Source organism: Bos javanicus, chromosome 12 (assembly GCF_032452875.1).
Source record: "Bos javanicus breed banteng chromosome 12, ARS-OSU_banteng_1.0, whole genome shotgun sequence".
NCBI classification, from domain to species: Eukaryota; Metazoa; Chordata; class Mammalia; order Artiodactyla; family Bovidae; genus Bos; species Bos javanicus.
The window spans coordinates 35791086-35807569 of record NC_083879.1 but is presented as its reverse complement, the minus strand read 5'-3'; the positions used below and the strand labels follow the sequence as shown (position 1 = coordinate 35807569).

At 47.3% G+C, this 16484-nt stretch overlaps 1 protein-coding gene across 4 annotated transcripts in view; it reads right to left on the bottom strand.

Annotated features, from left to right (window-relative positions):
• Window positions 1-3541: 3541 nt before the first annotated feature.
• The window catches only part of XPO4 (exportin 4), a 91947-nt gene continuing 79004 nt past the window's right edge, over window positions 3542-16484 (bottom strand). For all 4 annotated transcript variants that reach the window (XM_061434987.1, XM_061434988.1, XM_061434989.1 and 1 more), the window contains 9 exons: window positions 15872-16041; window positions 14718-14892; window positions 11890-12183; window positions 10670-10850; window positions 7940-8058; window positions 6602-6732; window positions 5972-6089; window positions 5504-5596; window positions 3542-3765 (listed from right to left, as the gene is read on the bottom strand). In XM_061434987.1, coding sequence (XP_061290971.1) covers window positions 3568-3765; window positions 5504-5596; window positions 5972-6089; window positions 6602-6732; window positions 7940-8058; window positions 10670-10850; window positions 11890-12183; window positions 14718-14892; window positions 15872-16041 — 1479 coding nt within the window. In that variant the 3' untranslated portion in view covers window positions 3542-3567. The remainder of the gene's footprint in view (window positions 3766-5503; window positions 5597-5971; window positions 6090-6601; window positions 6733-7939; window positions 8059-10669; window positions 10851-11889; window positions 12184-14717; window positions 14893-15871; window positions 16042-16484) is intronic.

Here is a 16484-nt window from a genome sequence, read left to right as displayed (position 1 = left end):
CGGCCCACATCTCGCCCCCACCGTGCATCCACCTTTACAAAGACTCATGTGCACAGAGCTGGAGGCAAGAAACAGATCACGTTATCCGTCCTCTGCAGGACACAGTGGATGCCCATCGTTAGGCTTTCATCTTTACCTGAACCAAATACAGTCTTTGGCTAAATGGCATGGATTCCCAGTATAATTGATCAGGAATACGTCACATTTCTTACATCTAAGTTAAAATGTTTAAAGTTCAATTTGAACTACAGCACTTCAAACTAATTTCAGCTCAGCAATATACCTAAGTTGGATATTTTAAAATTTTAGAATTATCAATTTTTAAAGAATTCTTAGACGCAGTGTTTTCAGAACATAGTTATTACCAAGTCAGAGAATATCCACTTACATTTAAAAATAATTTAAAACATTATTATTATTATATCCTCAAATCACCTATGCTGTTTTACAGAGAAATTTACAGAAAATTATAATATTAAGAACTCAAGATCCAAATTGGTTCCTTATTTTCTGGTTATGAAAAACCCCTAAGAAGTACTGAGGTTTCTTCTTCTGAACAGTTAATATTTTATTCAGGAACTTATAACAAGAATCATTGTCAGAGACAGCTAATTACTAAGATCTAAGGACAACACCTCTAACAGCAGAGGTGACAAACAGAAACAGGTAAAATTATGAAAATAACATTTTAAGGGTGCAACAGACCCTGCAGATGCTCAAACTTGAAATCCTTGAAATTGACAACTCATTTCCTTCAGTACTTGAGGGACTTTTACAAGTATTAACAGACATGGAGAATATGGTCATATCAGAAATACAAAGACTTGACATTTTTGGTAGAAGAGAAAATCCAGCCCAAGACAGTAAGGGAAGTTAAGTAATGCTGACTGGGGGAAAGATGTTTGGTTTTGAAATGCAAGCTGTGAAGGAAAAAAAATAAAAGTAGTAACCACTTCCTCTGAACAGAGTTATGTAATGTAGTTAGAAGCACTGTCTTCAAGGAAATAAGGCTAAATTGTTAAAACTAGTTTGAAAAAAACTGTGAAGTTAGGAAATATGCCATGATCTCCCAGCCCACGAAGACCCAAATTACTGTGCTGAAAAGACGCTGTCAGGCATGCCCCAGGCAGCCAGCCACCCAGGACTGCACACAGGACCTGCACGCTGACCAGTCCTTCCCACAGAGTCCGCGGGGGCTGCGCCTCCAGAGACAGAAGGGCCAAGGAAAAGAAAATGGAGAAAGAAAGAGCTGACAGCAGAGGTGAAAGGACACTGTCCGTGAACCAGATAAAGTATAAACACACTCATGTAGGAACTCAAATACACAACGGTGTCCCTTGAATGTATAAAAAAGGGGCACAAATAATGTTTTTGCTTTTAAAACTCCTTTGACAAGTCAGTTTTAATAGTAAAAATCAATTTACTAGAATTAAGCCAGTGTTCTTCTTGACACCCACTCAGCCAAGACCATTATAACAGAACCCTCCAAAACTGGGAAGCCAACACACATAGCAAAGTAAAACACAGCACCCAAACTAAACAGGTATCCAACCAGGAAAACACACACACAAACTCCCGGAAAGAGCCTGGCTCCAACCACCCAGGCTTGGTGGTGGCCCGTCCTTCCAGTCTGCCACTAACCCACAGTCTTAGGATACTTTCAGTACCATTTGGTCCAAGCTGAAGAAACTCTCAATTCAGCTGAATGGTTCCTAATGAAAACACAGTATCGTGACAGAATATGGGCAAATTTAGCAAAGACATCTCTGTCCAGATGCCCTGTTGTTTACCAAGGCAGTCCTTTTCACTTATCTTTCTTTTAAATAACAACTTGAGTACAGTCTTGTCACAGAGCCGACTGGCCCAGTCGGCTGCATCTTGGTGCCCTTAGGCAGAGGGACAGAGATGTATTTAGATCACAACTGCTGGTCCCGAGGGCACTGGGACACTCAAACACCAGAACAACACAAACAAAAACAGAGTGACTCCTGTTGCCTCTGACTTCAAGTTCTCTAAGGGAAGGAAAGAGAACCCTAAAAGTAAATGCACTGTCCCAAGTATCTCAGGAAGGTGGTCACACGTGTACTTCTGGAAGAGGACACCAGCTTCCCCAGACATCTTCTGAGACGTTTCTGCTCCACCTCAGTTGTTAACCAGCCATGATCAAATAAGAGAACATTCCACAAAAAGCTGAGGCTTTGCTCTGTGTCCAGCAGTGGCTGCACAGGCTGGGGGCCCGTAACTGACCGGAGCACAGGGCCTGCACCACACGCATCCTCTGTGACCATGCTGTGGGTCCTGACCCACAAGGGCCGGGGTCACACGCCTGCTGGTCATAAGTTCGCTTTCCTTTCTGTGATCTGAGCTGGCACACAGAGCTCAGGAGAGTATGACAGCAGTACACAAATCCTGATTAGAAAAATCAAAGGAGATCTAAGGTGAACTTTTTAATCTCTTAAGTTCACATGGCTCCTGTGAAATGAGGGTAATTACTGCTCTGACATCCCCACGTTTTACGTGTATGAACCAGCAATTCACATTCTTAAAAAGAGTTATTGCTTAAGCAAGCCATTCAGAGCAGAGTAACAGCCACGGACCACGAGGGTGGACAGAAACAGAAACGTACTCAGAAAGTTAGACTAGGTATGAATGAGCCTTTCATTTCACCCACAAAACCACGAAAACACAATCAAACGGGCCCTGGTGTTTAGCAGCCAACACCCTAAACCAACTCTGAAGCGTCAAGACTTGATTTCTTACTAAAACAATCTGCTTCTTTTTGTAATTTCTTCTCAAAATTAAGGCAATGAAATGGCTACAGTTCCTAAAGTTATTTTTATGGAACAAAAATAGACACACATTTTCCTCCTCTGGTTCAGGCATCAGAGCAGGTTCACAGGACCTGCAGTGGTCAGGCTGCCATGACCCAGCAGACAGGGGGCAATGGGAGGCCACAGACACCCACCCTGGTACCCTTCTCTGGTTGGAGCACTTGCCCCTCCCAAAGAAGGACCAGACTGGGCCGGGGATGGGGGGGCGCACATCGCTGGAAGCGTTCAGTGTCTCCCGCACTGACTGAAAGCTGCGGGATGGCAGAGGAGAGGAGCTTGTTAAAATGAAGAATCCAGGGTCCAACAAACAAACTCTAAGGGTCCATGGTTGGGCCCCGGGGTCCACCCTTTCAACCAACTCCTCGGTGATGTGCCGTCAACGGCCAGTGGCCGAGCAGACATCCAGTTGTCTGTAATGACAAGACTGGACGCTGGCGGCCACCTGATGCTCTGTCAAAGAGGGAAAAGGCACTGGGGATGTACTTCCTGGTGCCCACGTGTGTTTGCACACATACTGAGTTTCATTTGACAAAGTACAAGCCCTACGCCACAAGGCGGCTGACGCCTACAGCAGAAGCCGATTCGAGATGACTCTCCCCGCATCACACCCCGAGCTGGCAGGCTCTCCAGAGTCCGAGCGGCCGTGGGATTGATGAACAGGACAAGACTCTAGTCAACTCTCAGCAATTCAGTGCACTTCGCAGGAAGGGTCTGGTACAGCATAAAGCTTTGTTGTTTATTTTACACAAAGGAGACCACCAACATTTGCCATAAACTCTTCTAAACTCTTCAGGAAGGCCATCTTCTGCTTCCGGTCCAGCGCAGGGGGTGTGCTGCTCGCAGTCAGCTTGTTGAAGGCATCAGCTAGCCTCTGGTAAATGACTGGGTCTTGCTGACTCGACAGCAGTGTTTCCACTAGTTCCGAGTACTCTGCCTGTTGAAAAGAGAAGGGTGCAGAGCATCCCTAAGGTAAGTACAGAAGAGCATGACCGTCCTCAGATGCTACACAAAACACCAATCAGTGGGCTGCAGGGCCCAAAAGGCAGGCCAGCAGCTCTTCTGATCCTTGACACTTCCTGCTCTGAGCTTTTCCACTGCTAACTCACTGCTGTGTAACAAGCCTGTGAGGCAGACACAGCTGACACCCCTGCTTCACAGACAAAAGCTCTCCACAAAGAGAGGCAAGGACATACCCAAGACCAGAGGGCTTTGAGCAAGAAAGAGCCCAAGAACCCGCGTCCAGAGCCCAAAGGATCACCTACCTTGTGCCGCTATCTCTCCCTGCTGTTTCAAAGCACTTTTTTTTTTTTTGCATTTTACGATATTCTTGGTGGGTAGATTTATGGTAGACTCCTGGGCCCTAAGTCTTCAAGCTGACTCCCAGGTTTCCTGGAGGTCGATGCAGAAATCCTACCCGCAGAGCAACGACACAGCACTTGCATCAAGTGCAGACAGGAGCGGGGCGGGGGGTGGGGAGGGGCATGGCCCGGCCTCCCCTGCAGCAGAAGGGAGGTGTGCTCCGTGCTCAGTGGCGTGGGGCGGTAGTGGGCGTGGTTTCCCTGCCTGTGACGCCCTCCACAATAAAGCCTGGCACGGCCAACAGGGTGCGGGTTAAGGGAACGCAGGCAGGGCAGCTTTCTAAAATAAGCACCATGAAAAAAGCGGGTGTTACTCCTTCTCCTGAGTTTCTCGGGGCATCGTGAACCCAAGTGGGGAAGCCAGATGCTAAACCCATCTGGACAAGAGGGGTGAGGCACACACCCCACCCCACCCCCCAGCATGGAGCTGGCCTAACTGCCCCCAGGAAGGCAGGCCTGTGCACAGGGACTGAGTGTACACACACACACACACACACACACACACACACATCACTAGCCTGACGCCCTGCCCTCTTTTCTACGACATGTGCCTGTGTTTTCTAAAATGCCACCAAGATGTAATGGTTTATGTCCAGGGGTGGAGGGAAGGTGGCAGAGGGAAGGAAGCAGGTAATGGAGGAGCACCCCTCCCCTAAGCTGGGCACCACATGTGGCAGAGGTGAGAAGAGTCCCTGAGCCCTCTGGAGCCAGGTGCTGCAGGAAGGTGGTCTTTAAGTAGCATGTGAGGCTCTTCAAAACCTACCCTGGGTCCTAGGCCCAGCAAATGCACAGCCTCTGTACCTACCCTGCACCCACAGGCACCCCCTCCACTGGGAAGGGGGACAGGGAGCTGTGGAAGATGGGCATGCCCGCCCCGTCAAGGGGGCACTGCACATGCCCTCCAGGCTCCAACCGCCCACAGCTGTCCACCCTGTCCTAGGAGACGACACACTGCGGCTTTCCATGCTTCCTGAGCGCAGACTCCTCGGGGTCCCCAAGCAAAACTGGGTATCTTGTTTCCTTGCACATCTGTGAGTTCCTCAAGGACAGAGACCGTGTCTTCCAGCACAAGTGTTCAGGACAAGTTTTAGGGTAGCCATCAAGCAAAGGATGGTAATGACAGTGGAGAAGGGAAAGTAACTACTTATGAACAGCTTGTCAGATAAACATGGAGAACGCCCGAGCTACAGAGAACAAGGCTTCCAGGAAGGAGCAGACACACGGAGGCCCAGTCCCTGAGAACAAGCGGCCCGTCCGTCCAACACCCCCACCCCGGCCACATGAGCCAGGAGAGGCCCAGGGACACGCCAGTACCTGGTGCAGGCATACCAGCGTGTAGAAGGCCTCGCCGGCCGCGGTGGTCATCTCCGTGCTGTGCTTCTGCAAGACCAGCATATCAAACACCAGCTGAAAGACACAGGAACACCTCTCAATAAAGACACGGACGACCGTACCACCCTTCAGTGCCTCCCCATTCCAAGAGGGAAAAAGAAGGTGGTAGTTATTCTTGTTTATTAAGTAACTCTAAAAAGTAAAGAAATGGTTTTCTAAAAACCCAAGGACAAACGTGAAGATGTTATTGCTTGCTGTGGTAAATGAAGTTATCTGATTATTGAATTCCTGGTACAGTCACCACGTGGAATTTCAAGAACACAAAGCAACACAGGAGTGGTATCCAAGGATGCTAGGAAGCTGAGCTCCAGAAACCACAGTGGAAAGAAAGACAGCCTTGTCAGGGATAAAGCTGTCGGCACCGGCTGGTGGGAAGGCCCAGCACCTCACCTTAAGGAAGTGCCTCGTGGCCAGGAAGAGGGGCGCGTCGGTCTCCTGGGCTTTTGCACACTGCTCAGCTAATGGAGTCAAGGCTTCCAGGCACAGCTGGCAAACCTCCGAACTCATTCTGATCACCACGGTCAAAGAACAATGAGCACAGAGAGCTGTGACTCAGAACACAACACTTAGAGTGTCAGCCAGTGGACGGCTGTTCTAGAAGTGAGCGCACTGAAGTGAGTACGTGGGAATCTGCTGTGGGAGATGAGAGACGAGGATCCGCACTGTGGCCCAGCCTGCCCGCACGGGTCTGGGGCCCAGGACTGGGGGTTTCCATGTGCCCTGACTGCAATGCACACAACCGAGCAGGACCAAGATCAGAGGCCAGCAACAGGGCCCGTCCACTGACTGGGCTCCGTCAGACAGGACTCTGGGACCAGGGACCAGAGACCCTGGGATCTGCAAAAGGAGGCCAAGGTGAGGCAAAGTCACAAAGAAACACAGCATCATTGTACCTAAGAGACGCTGCTTTTCAAGAAATAAGACTGAACAACAAAACGAAAAACACAACTCCTGAAAATGCTTCTTCAAGCACCCTCTTTCCCCAGTGCCAAGTGCTCATGACACGCATTTAAAGGATATGATGTCATTCCTAGTTCCAGCGAGTACATCAGACTTTTAAAAAGATCTTCAGGAAGCTGTGGTATTTTCTCAGGAAAAATCTCACAGATAAATGTGATTAATTTGTAGTACTGATTACACAGAGTTGGAAACTGAAAAAGAAATATTAAATATTTAGATGTTCAATGATACCTGTTTTCATTAGTGGAACAAAACATTAAGCATCAAGCTTCCAACCGTTTGTTTTAAACACATACAGGATACAGAAAACACAAAGACACAAGATGGTAAAAAAAAGTTACAATAAAGCAAGTATGTTAGGAACTAATAGATCTTGTGCTGGGAACTAACAACCCTCACCCTAACCCTCAACTGTACACACCCCTCAGGGTCTCTCTCTGTCCCCATTCTGCGTACACACACTCCTCAGGGTCTGCCTCCCGTTCTGTGTACACACGCTTCTCAGGGTCTCCCCCCACTCTGTGTAGCACATGCTCCTCGAGGTCTGCCTCCCCATTCTGTGTACACACACTCTTCAGGGTCTGCCCCACATTCCGTGTAGCACATGCTCCTCAGGGTCTCCCCCCATTGTGTGTATACACTCCCCTCAGGGTCTGCCCCACATTCTGTGTATGCACACGCCCCTCAGGGCCTCCCCCACCATTCTGTGTGCACACACGCCCCTCAGGGTTTGCCCCCCGATTGTGTGTACACACATGCTGCTCAGGGTCGGCCCCACCCCACCTTCTGTGTAGCACACGCTCCTCAGGTTCTGCCCTTCCCCCCATTCTGTGTAGCACCCAGCCCCCTCTTCCTCTTCCTCCTACTCCTGGATGGTTCTGGGGTGGGCAGGAGAGAAGGGGTGTGAGGCCTTGTCACCAGCACACCCTCAACATAGACTGGTGAGAGGAGACAAGGCCCAGTGCAGTGAGACACAGAGAGCATGACCAGCTGAGTGAGCCCTGCTCTCTCCATCTGCTTGTCCAGGAGCGGCTGGGATGTACCCTGCTGCCCAGCCCCTCAGCCTGGGCATGTGCTGGGAAAGTACCAGAGGACACACCTACACATACAACCACACACACAACCTACTGTATCTGCTGTACACAAGCGGCCAGCAGATACTAGCACTCGGTCTCTAAAAGACCCAGTCTTTCCCTGGCACCGAGGGACCAATGGGCACAGGGCTGGGGCAGGCACAGGTGTGAAGGACACAGCATAGTAACACGCAGGCTGTTTTCAGGCACATTTCACAGGTACTAGCCCCTTAATTAAATCAGACACGCACTTGTGTTCCGGTATCCTGAACCTTCACGTTCAAGAACGCATGGTTTCAACGTTCCCATTCCTCTCTTCACGTACCTTCAAGAGGTCCTGTGACATCAAGGGCAGGATCAGGTTCACTCCATATAACACAACGTCGGCTGCCGACACAGATCTGCTCGCTGCTGGCCCAGGCTCCTGGCCTCTGAACACTTCATCTGCAATGTGACAACAAAGCGGTCTTACAGCTGCAACATCAACAGACGGATATGCTCTCCCACCTGACAGTGAAAGTGGAGTCACGCCCCAGGACAAAACAAATCCACGGCAGGATGACACAGACACCCGGGTCCTCCTTTCCTGCTTCGCTCTAAGGGTCTGAGCACTGGGTGCAGGTATTCTGTGTTGACATTATCGTTCTACAGCGATGAAAGTAAAACTAATGCTTCATCAACGTTTTTTGAAAAGTAAAGTTGACTCCACTGACACAATATTGTGTCATATTGTGGAGTAAATTATTTCCATAGCAGTAGTCATTTTTCTCCTAGGTATGTGGGATTTTTCTAAGCTGAAAAGGAATGGAGAAAAACACTGGAATATTACACAAAATAGAGGTTTTTTTTAAAAGTTGCTAATATGACAAATAATTATTATTCTTAATCCAAAAATGAGGCATAAATTACTAAGACTCTTAAGACCTAAATGGATGAAGGACCAAAACCCATAATAAACATCTAAGAAACTGTATTTCAAATGTTCAATATTAGGAAAACAGGTGGGTTAACATGCAACCATGAGAAAGTCATGAGATGTGTTAATGACAAGGGAAAAGCTAACAATGAAAAAGGCAGAATATAAAATTATATTTGGACTATGACCATAAAAAAATTGTACAAAATAACCCAAAGAGAAATTAACAAAAAGCAATTGAAACAGCTGACTCTGGATTAAGTCAAAGGATGGGTGATTTTTCCGTCTCTATATTTCACATCTTTTCTACTATGAGCATATTACACTCACAACAAGGAGGAAAAAAAATGGGGTTAAAAAAAAAAAACCCTACCTCTACTTAAAAATCATGTTTTCAGTGTAATTCTGTCCTTCTCTCCAGAGGCTCAGCTCCAGCTGGGAGGACCCTACCATCCACAGCCGGGCACTGCTGAATCTCGGCCCCACTGGCAGGAAGCCTGGGCCGCTCGTGGGGCTCCCTGCGCCCCACACCTGCTCAAGGGACAGGCTCTGGGCCTGGACTGTGGCACTTGGCTCTGCAGCCGCCGGCTCCCCCAGGAACGTCGCTCAGAGGCTCACTTTCAAATGTGCTTTGATATCTCACCCAGTGTTATTAATTTTATTTCATAATATTAAAATATTTTCTATCTTATCTCACCTATTATCTTTATTTTTAAAATAATCACTTAAAAACATTCTTTTCAATTTTACCATCTGTTTTATCAGCTAATGCTGCTGCTTTATCATTGTGTACTTTAACTGTCTTCATTTTTTTCCTTCTAGATTTCAACTCTACCCACCTTTATTCTTTTTAACTTTATTTAGTACTTTCAATCCTGAGCATTTTGGCCTCAATTTCTTTTCTAACGGGTTATTATGATTTTAATCCTTTTTTTATTCTGAAAACCTGCCCATCCACAGTGACCCATAACCTCTTTTCCATGGCTCACTCCTGGGGGGGGTGCCTTGGGTCTTCTGTCCCCTCCGAATGCCCTTCACACAAAGCTCTCTGTCCCTCCCAATCTCAGTTCTCAACTCCAGTCGGGGCTCAGGGCTCACGTACTATGGTCCACACTCCCCTCAGAAGTCCACACACTAATGGGCACAGTGCTCGAACCTCAGCAAGTCGTGTCATACACACCCTTCGAGGGAAAGGTCAGGACAGCGTGAGGTGTTACAGGGTCACCTGATCTAGGAAAGGTGACGCAGTGCCAGCCTGAAGGAATCAGGAACCCCAGGACCAACACCCGCGTGAGCAGCCAGGCCTGGAGACAGTGGGCAGTGAAGGCCCGTCATCTCAGGGCCCTGACACAGGGCAGACTGCCAGAAACCACTGGCGAGTGGACAGGAAAGTGACCAGTGCAAAGAACAGTGTCCAGTGTCAGGTGTGCTGAGCCCAGGGTGTGGGAGGTTTCTGAGGAGACAGCAGTACCCATGAGGTCGAATCACCCAGACGCACTGGCCTGTGACAGCGGAGGTGACAAGACCGTAAGTGACGAGAACAGGTATCAGGAGTACCTTGCAGCTCATCGTTAACCCACCTGACTGGACAGGCACTATCACACCCCCTCTACAGTGAGGGAGGCCCAGCACAGCTAACAGACTTCCCCCAGGTCCTGCTGGTGGGGAGGCCCCAGTGTAGGGTTTCACAGAGTGGTGTGCCAGCACCCAACTTCAGTGGCTCCCAAGACGCACTGACCAAGGGCTCAGGTTCCCTAGGCATACCTCAGAGGACACAGAGGAGAGAGTCAATAAAACTAACTCTGAAGACAATGGCTCTGCAATCCCATGTGGGGATGTGAGCACCAGCCCTGCTAGCTGTGAACCTCTGCGCAAGTGGCACAGCCTCTCTGTGCTGTGTCCTCCTCCCTCACGTGAGTGAGCAGTGGTGCCAGCCTCAAGCTGCTGGATAGGAGCATGCCTGGCACCAACCGGAACCTTGTGAAGGGCAGACACCAGCACTGACGTCCCTGGAAGAGGAGAGCCTGGCACACGGGGCGCTGGGCCTCCACCCCGCCCCCACAGCCACAGAGACCAACTCCGCCTACCGTGTGAACGGAGCTTCCCGGGGAGGCCACACCAAAGCCTCGCACACATTACCTGTGTCACTGAAATCTATGAACTCTTTGGACAGAAGGTTGGTCAGAAGCTCCATGATGAGGAGAAGGTCCTGGTACTGCTCCTCCTCGGCCGTGACATCAATTCTCTGCCGCCCCAAGTTATTCTTTGAATACACTTGCAGCAGAGTGAGGCAGGCTTCATACAAGTTCATGGCTTTGGACTGGAAAAAAGCAGGCAGAAGTTATGCTACTGGGGAGAACCTGGCTGGGAAACAAACATAAATATCAAAGAATATTTAAATTTGGATATAATAAATTTACTCTAAATTCTGACAGTTGCTCTAACACTTGTTTTAAACTATATTAAAGCATTAAAAAAAATGGAAAAGCATAAGATTACAGTTGCATTTAAAGTACTAGTAGTATTCTAACATAAAATTTGACACTTTGTGTGCATTTGATATTACACATGAGAAGACAATATGATTTTGGCAACAGAACTGCTTTACTACTTCAACTTCTTGTATGACAAGCTTTATTTTGAAAATGGTTTAACTTGCAGAAGCACAGAGTACCAAAGATTAGAATAAACAGCCCTAGCCTAACCACTGAACAACGTACCTGTGATGACACTTAACACCATTTACAGAATGAAACCTCACTTTTGAGCAGTTTCCTTTGATCTAATGGAGAAGGAAATGGCAACCCACTCCAGTATTCTTGCTTGGAGAATCCCACGGACAGTGGAGCCTGGCAGGCTACAGCCCGTGGGGTGGCAGAGTCAGACATGACTGAGCGACTAAACCACCACTTTGATCTAACAGCAACAACAACAAAACACAAATCGGGAACATCTTTGCTGACTGAATATAAAAGAACTTAGTCTGTCTAAACATTCATCTGATAACAAAACAAAGACACAAATCACCATCTCAGATTCTAAGTCCTAGAGTTCCACCACAGAGAACTTGGTTACAATTTTTTACCATAATCCAACTGTTTTATCAAATAGTCTTCATTTGAATAAGGAGTAAAACACTAGTCAAAAGAAATGACTGATCATTAACATTTTCAGGGCAAGAATTTACATTCATTCAATGAACCATCCTCTGAACTCTGAATTTTTGAAAATAGTTTTTTTGAACGATGCTTTGGGGGTACAAGAATATTATTTCAAATAACGTTCACTCAGTGTGAAGTATCTGTTACCCTGTTACACAGCTCTCAGGAGCTCTGATCTGGAAGGGACCAAAGACTCACCTCTCCAAGATAGCATATCTGCTTATGCGCAACTTCAACAAAAACTTCTATAATGAGGTTGACTGTCTCTGGCGTGTTTTTGTAAACTTCCATCAACCCAATGCAATTGGTAAGGAAGTCCATAAGAAAGTTAAAAAGGATGGCCACGTTGTCCACCTGGGTGGCTTCAGCAATGCCGCACAAGGCCTCCAGCGTGGCCGTGATCTCCTGCTTCACCTCCTCCTGCTGGCATGTCTGTGGGAAGTTCTCCTGGTTTATCACTCTCAAGAACCGCTGCTGAAGTGGCTGAAGAACCTAGAAAATAAAGCATGGGTTTTCTAAACATGTGACTCCCAAGTTTTTTCAATTTGGACAAATATTCACTTTCCATAACATTTCTAATTGTTGGAGGCAAAAGCGCAGAAAACAAAGGTGATCCTAACTTCTGTCAAACAAATCACCCAGCAGCACATGGAAAGGTGCTCACATGATGAGGCAACAGGAAAACCAAGTCAAAACTCTGTGAAATACCTCACACCTGTCAGAGTGGCCATCCTCAGAAAGACAAGAAACAAGTGCCGGTGAGGATGTGGAGGAAAGGGAACCTCCATGCACTGTCAGTGGGAACTCGAGTTGGTGCAGCCACTATGGAAACAGTATGGTGGTTCCTCAAAAAATTAAAATTAGAATTAGCACATGATCCAGTCATTCCACCTTGGGTATTTATCTGAAAAAAAGAAACACTAATTCAAAAAGATACATGCACCCGATGTTCACAGCAGCACCATTTACAACAGCCAAGATGAGGCAGCAATCATCTTTGGCAGCAACCGTCTGTCCACTGACAGACAAATGGGGAAAGAAGGTGACGTACATACACACAGTGGAATATTACTTGGCCATAAGAACAAGGAAATCATGCCATTCATTTATGGAAGGAGGAACAAAGGCACAAACTTCCCGTTACAGGATGAGGAAGCACTGGGAAGGGTCTGGGAGGGGTCACCCTGGAGATTGTGAATATGTGACCCTGCGTGCAGAGTCTGGGAGGAGGTCATCCTGGAGACGGTGGACATGTGACCCCAGGTACAGGGTCTGGAGGGAGTCACCCTGGAGACTATGGACATGTGACTTCAGGTGCAGGGTCTGGGAGGGGTCACCCTGGAGACTGTGGAGGTATGACCCTGTGTGCAGAGTCTGGGAGGAGGTCACCCTGGAGATTGTGGGCATGTGTCCCCAGGTACAGGGTCACATGTTCAGGCCCCTCTTGTATACCATACATGATGCGACTACAGTTAACCGCTGCTGTAGGAGATGTGGGAAGGTTAAGAGAGGCAATCTCAGGAGTTGTCATCACAAGAAAATAAATGTTCTTTAATTGCTTCTTCTTTTTCGGTACCCATGAGATGATGGATGCTAACTAAACTTACTGCAGCACTGCACTTCACAACATATGTAAGTTAAACCACTATGCCGCAAACCTTAAAGTTATACAGTGATCTATGTCAATCACATCCCAGTAAAACTGAAATAAAGAAGTTACTGTTTATGAAAAAGCATGTAAGTGCATGCGATCATCTTCCTTCCTTCAGTAATTTGAGAAGAAAAAGAAAAAAACATGACTTCCTCAATGCCATTCACAGAATTCTGTTACTATTCTCATCTCTTTTCCATTAGGGGGAAAAAAAAAGATCCTTTATAAAGGTCCAGAGTGTAGATATTTTAGACTTCATAGGACACACTATCTCTGGCCCAACTACTCAATTATGATTTCACTGCAGTGTAGAAGTAGCCAAGGAGAAGATGTAACTGATTAAGCGTGACTGTATTTCAATAAAACTTTATTTATAAACTCAGACAGCAGCCAGATTTGGCCTGCGGGCTGCAGTTGCCAACCTCTGTTATGGGTGAAGATCAATAAGCTCTGAGTCTGTCTCTTTCCTTACCAACTCCTCTTGGCACAGACCATAACTCCAGATACTGAGGCCCGCTGTGGGTACAAGTAAATATGAGTAATCACGAAGAGGATGTCTTAATACTATTTAAAGCTGCACGTACGATAATAAATTTAAATAGAAACGGGACTGGGCTGGTTTTTGATCCAGTTCTAAAGTCCATTGCCTATTTCTGTTCTTATGCCCTTTCTCAAGCACTGAGAGCATCCAATCACAGAGATGACAGACTGCTAATTCTCAGTGCCAGTTGAAACCTTCTTATATAAGACAGTGTGTCCAGGGTGGCTGCTATGGGTTGAACTGCATTCATGCTGTGTTCAGTCATGTGTCCAACTCTTTGCAGTCTCATAAACTGTAGCCCGCCAGGTTCCTCTGTTCATGGAATGGACCAGGCAAGAATACTGGGGTGGGTTGCCATTTCCTCCTCCAGGGGATTGTTCCAACCCAGGGATCAAACATAGGTCTCCTACATCAGCAGCTGGATTCTTTACCACTGCACCACCTGGGAAGCCCATGGGTTGAATTACATCCCCCCAAATGGAAATGCTGACGTCTGAACCCCTAGCACCTCAGAACACGACCTTATTTGGAAACAGGGCTATTTCAGAACCCCCACAGGTGACATGGCTTCCCTGGGGACACTGAGACACCAGGGCTTCCCTGGTAGCACAGCTGGAAAAGAATCCACCTGCAATGCGGGAGACCTGGGTTTGATCCCTGGGTTGGGAAGATCCCCTGGAGAAGGGAATGGCTACCCACTCCGGTATTCTGGCCTGGAGAATTCCATGGACTGTATAGTCCATGGGGTTGTAAAGAGTCAGACACAACTGAGCAAATTTCACTTTCACTTCATGGGTGATGCAGAGATGCCATGCAGATAAGGGGGGCCATTACCTCTGTCCAGTACTGCTGCTTGGTTTCTGTGTCCATGTGTGCAAACCCTCCCAAGACAAGCGCCTTCATCAGCGTCCTCTGCACAGGGCTGGACAAGAAATTCAGAGGTGGGCTTCGGCTTGCAAACTGCTTGGCTAAGTTCCACCAGTTTTCACACTGAATGACTAAGTTTGCCCTGCAGGGAGAAACGACAGGCGTAAAATGCATTACTTACTTACCCTGCATGGACACTCAGTAACAAAAGTGGAAAACAACTGGATTTAACTACTTTTTAAAGTCCAGCATAGTAAACTTGGTACAGACTTGGAAGTCTTGTATTCAAAGCCAATTAGCCATTTGTCAAGGTAAAATTCATTTAATCTCTCTTAATTACCAGTTTCCTCATCTGTAAAATAAAGATAATGGGAATAACAGCTCTGAACCTCAGGAATGAAACTGATAAGACATGCAGATGCCACACGTGCAGTGTCAGGAGCAGCACCTGGTAAACCATGAGAATGCAACAAACAGCAGCCAACAACAGGAGTAATCACAACCATGGACCCACGGAGTAAGAAAACTGAAAACATTCCCAGAATTTGTTGTAGAACACACTACAAATTTTATTCTGTGAAATTAAAATAATTGTTAAATTACCAGTTTTTCTCATCTTTAAAATGGGGTAATACTAATGGGATACCTGAAAATTCAAATTAGACCACTCTACTCCTAATGTGGGAGAGACCTCTCTGCATTTGTTCCAACGGTTTGATACACTTACTAAAGCAGCGGTGCCCAGCCATTTTGGCACCAGGGACCAGTTTCGTGGAAGACCATTTTCCCACGGACAGGGGCATGGTGTAGGGGTGGTTTGGGGATGATTCAAGCGCATCTCACTTGTGCTCCTGCCCCCTTGCCTGACAGGAGGCGGAGCTCAGGCAGCGGTGCCAACGATGTGGAATGGCTGTAAATACAGATGAAGCCCGCTCACCTCCTGCTGGGAGGTCAGGTTCCCAACAGGACATGGACAGTACCCGTCCATGGCCCGAGAGCTGGGACCCCCATTTTAAACACTGCTCCAAAACCGCAGGGTCTCCCTGGACCTCGGGACCGGGCGACTGTCCGTCAGTGGGAAAGCCTCTCCTGACCTGACAGGTGGGTCAGCGTCTGCTCACCTCTCCCTTCTCTCCACCAGCGTGACAAGCAGCTGAACCGTGTCGTCCGCGAGGCCCTGCTCGCTGCTGCACACCGAGAGGTTGCTGAGGACCTTCTGTAAGAGGTAGCCAACAATCCACTGAGAGCCCTCTGTGTCTGCTCCAAATGCTGTGCTGAATGGCACGCTTATCTTCAGAGAGAAAACAAATATTTTAAGGTCAGAAAGACCTGCTGAAAAGAAAGGAAGAAAAACCCACAGAGAAATCAAACTGAAATTAGCACTAAACCTGAAGTACCTCGCACCAATTTTCTATAGGTATTCATTTCCTGAAGTCCAGAAAGGACACCCTTAACCCACAGATGTTCCCCACTGTGGCTTTTCTGTTAGCTTTAACTATTCTCATACCAGGAACATAGGCACGTACTTACATTAAATGCAGAGAACATAAATTAATCCATTCCTAAATAGTACTCTGAACTTCACAGAGCTTAAAGTATGCAGAATCACATGATACACTCTAGGAAAAGTTAATTAAACAGCACACTGTCCACACAGTGTGGAAGACGCTTGGCTATTACTCACATGCTGATAAGAAAATCACCAAGAAAACTGTTTTCATTTCTCTAACTCCC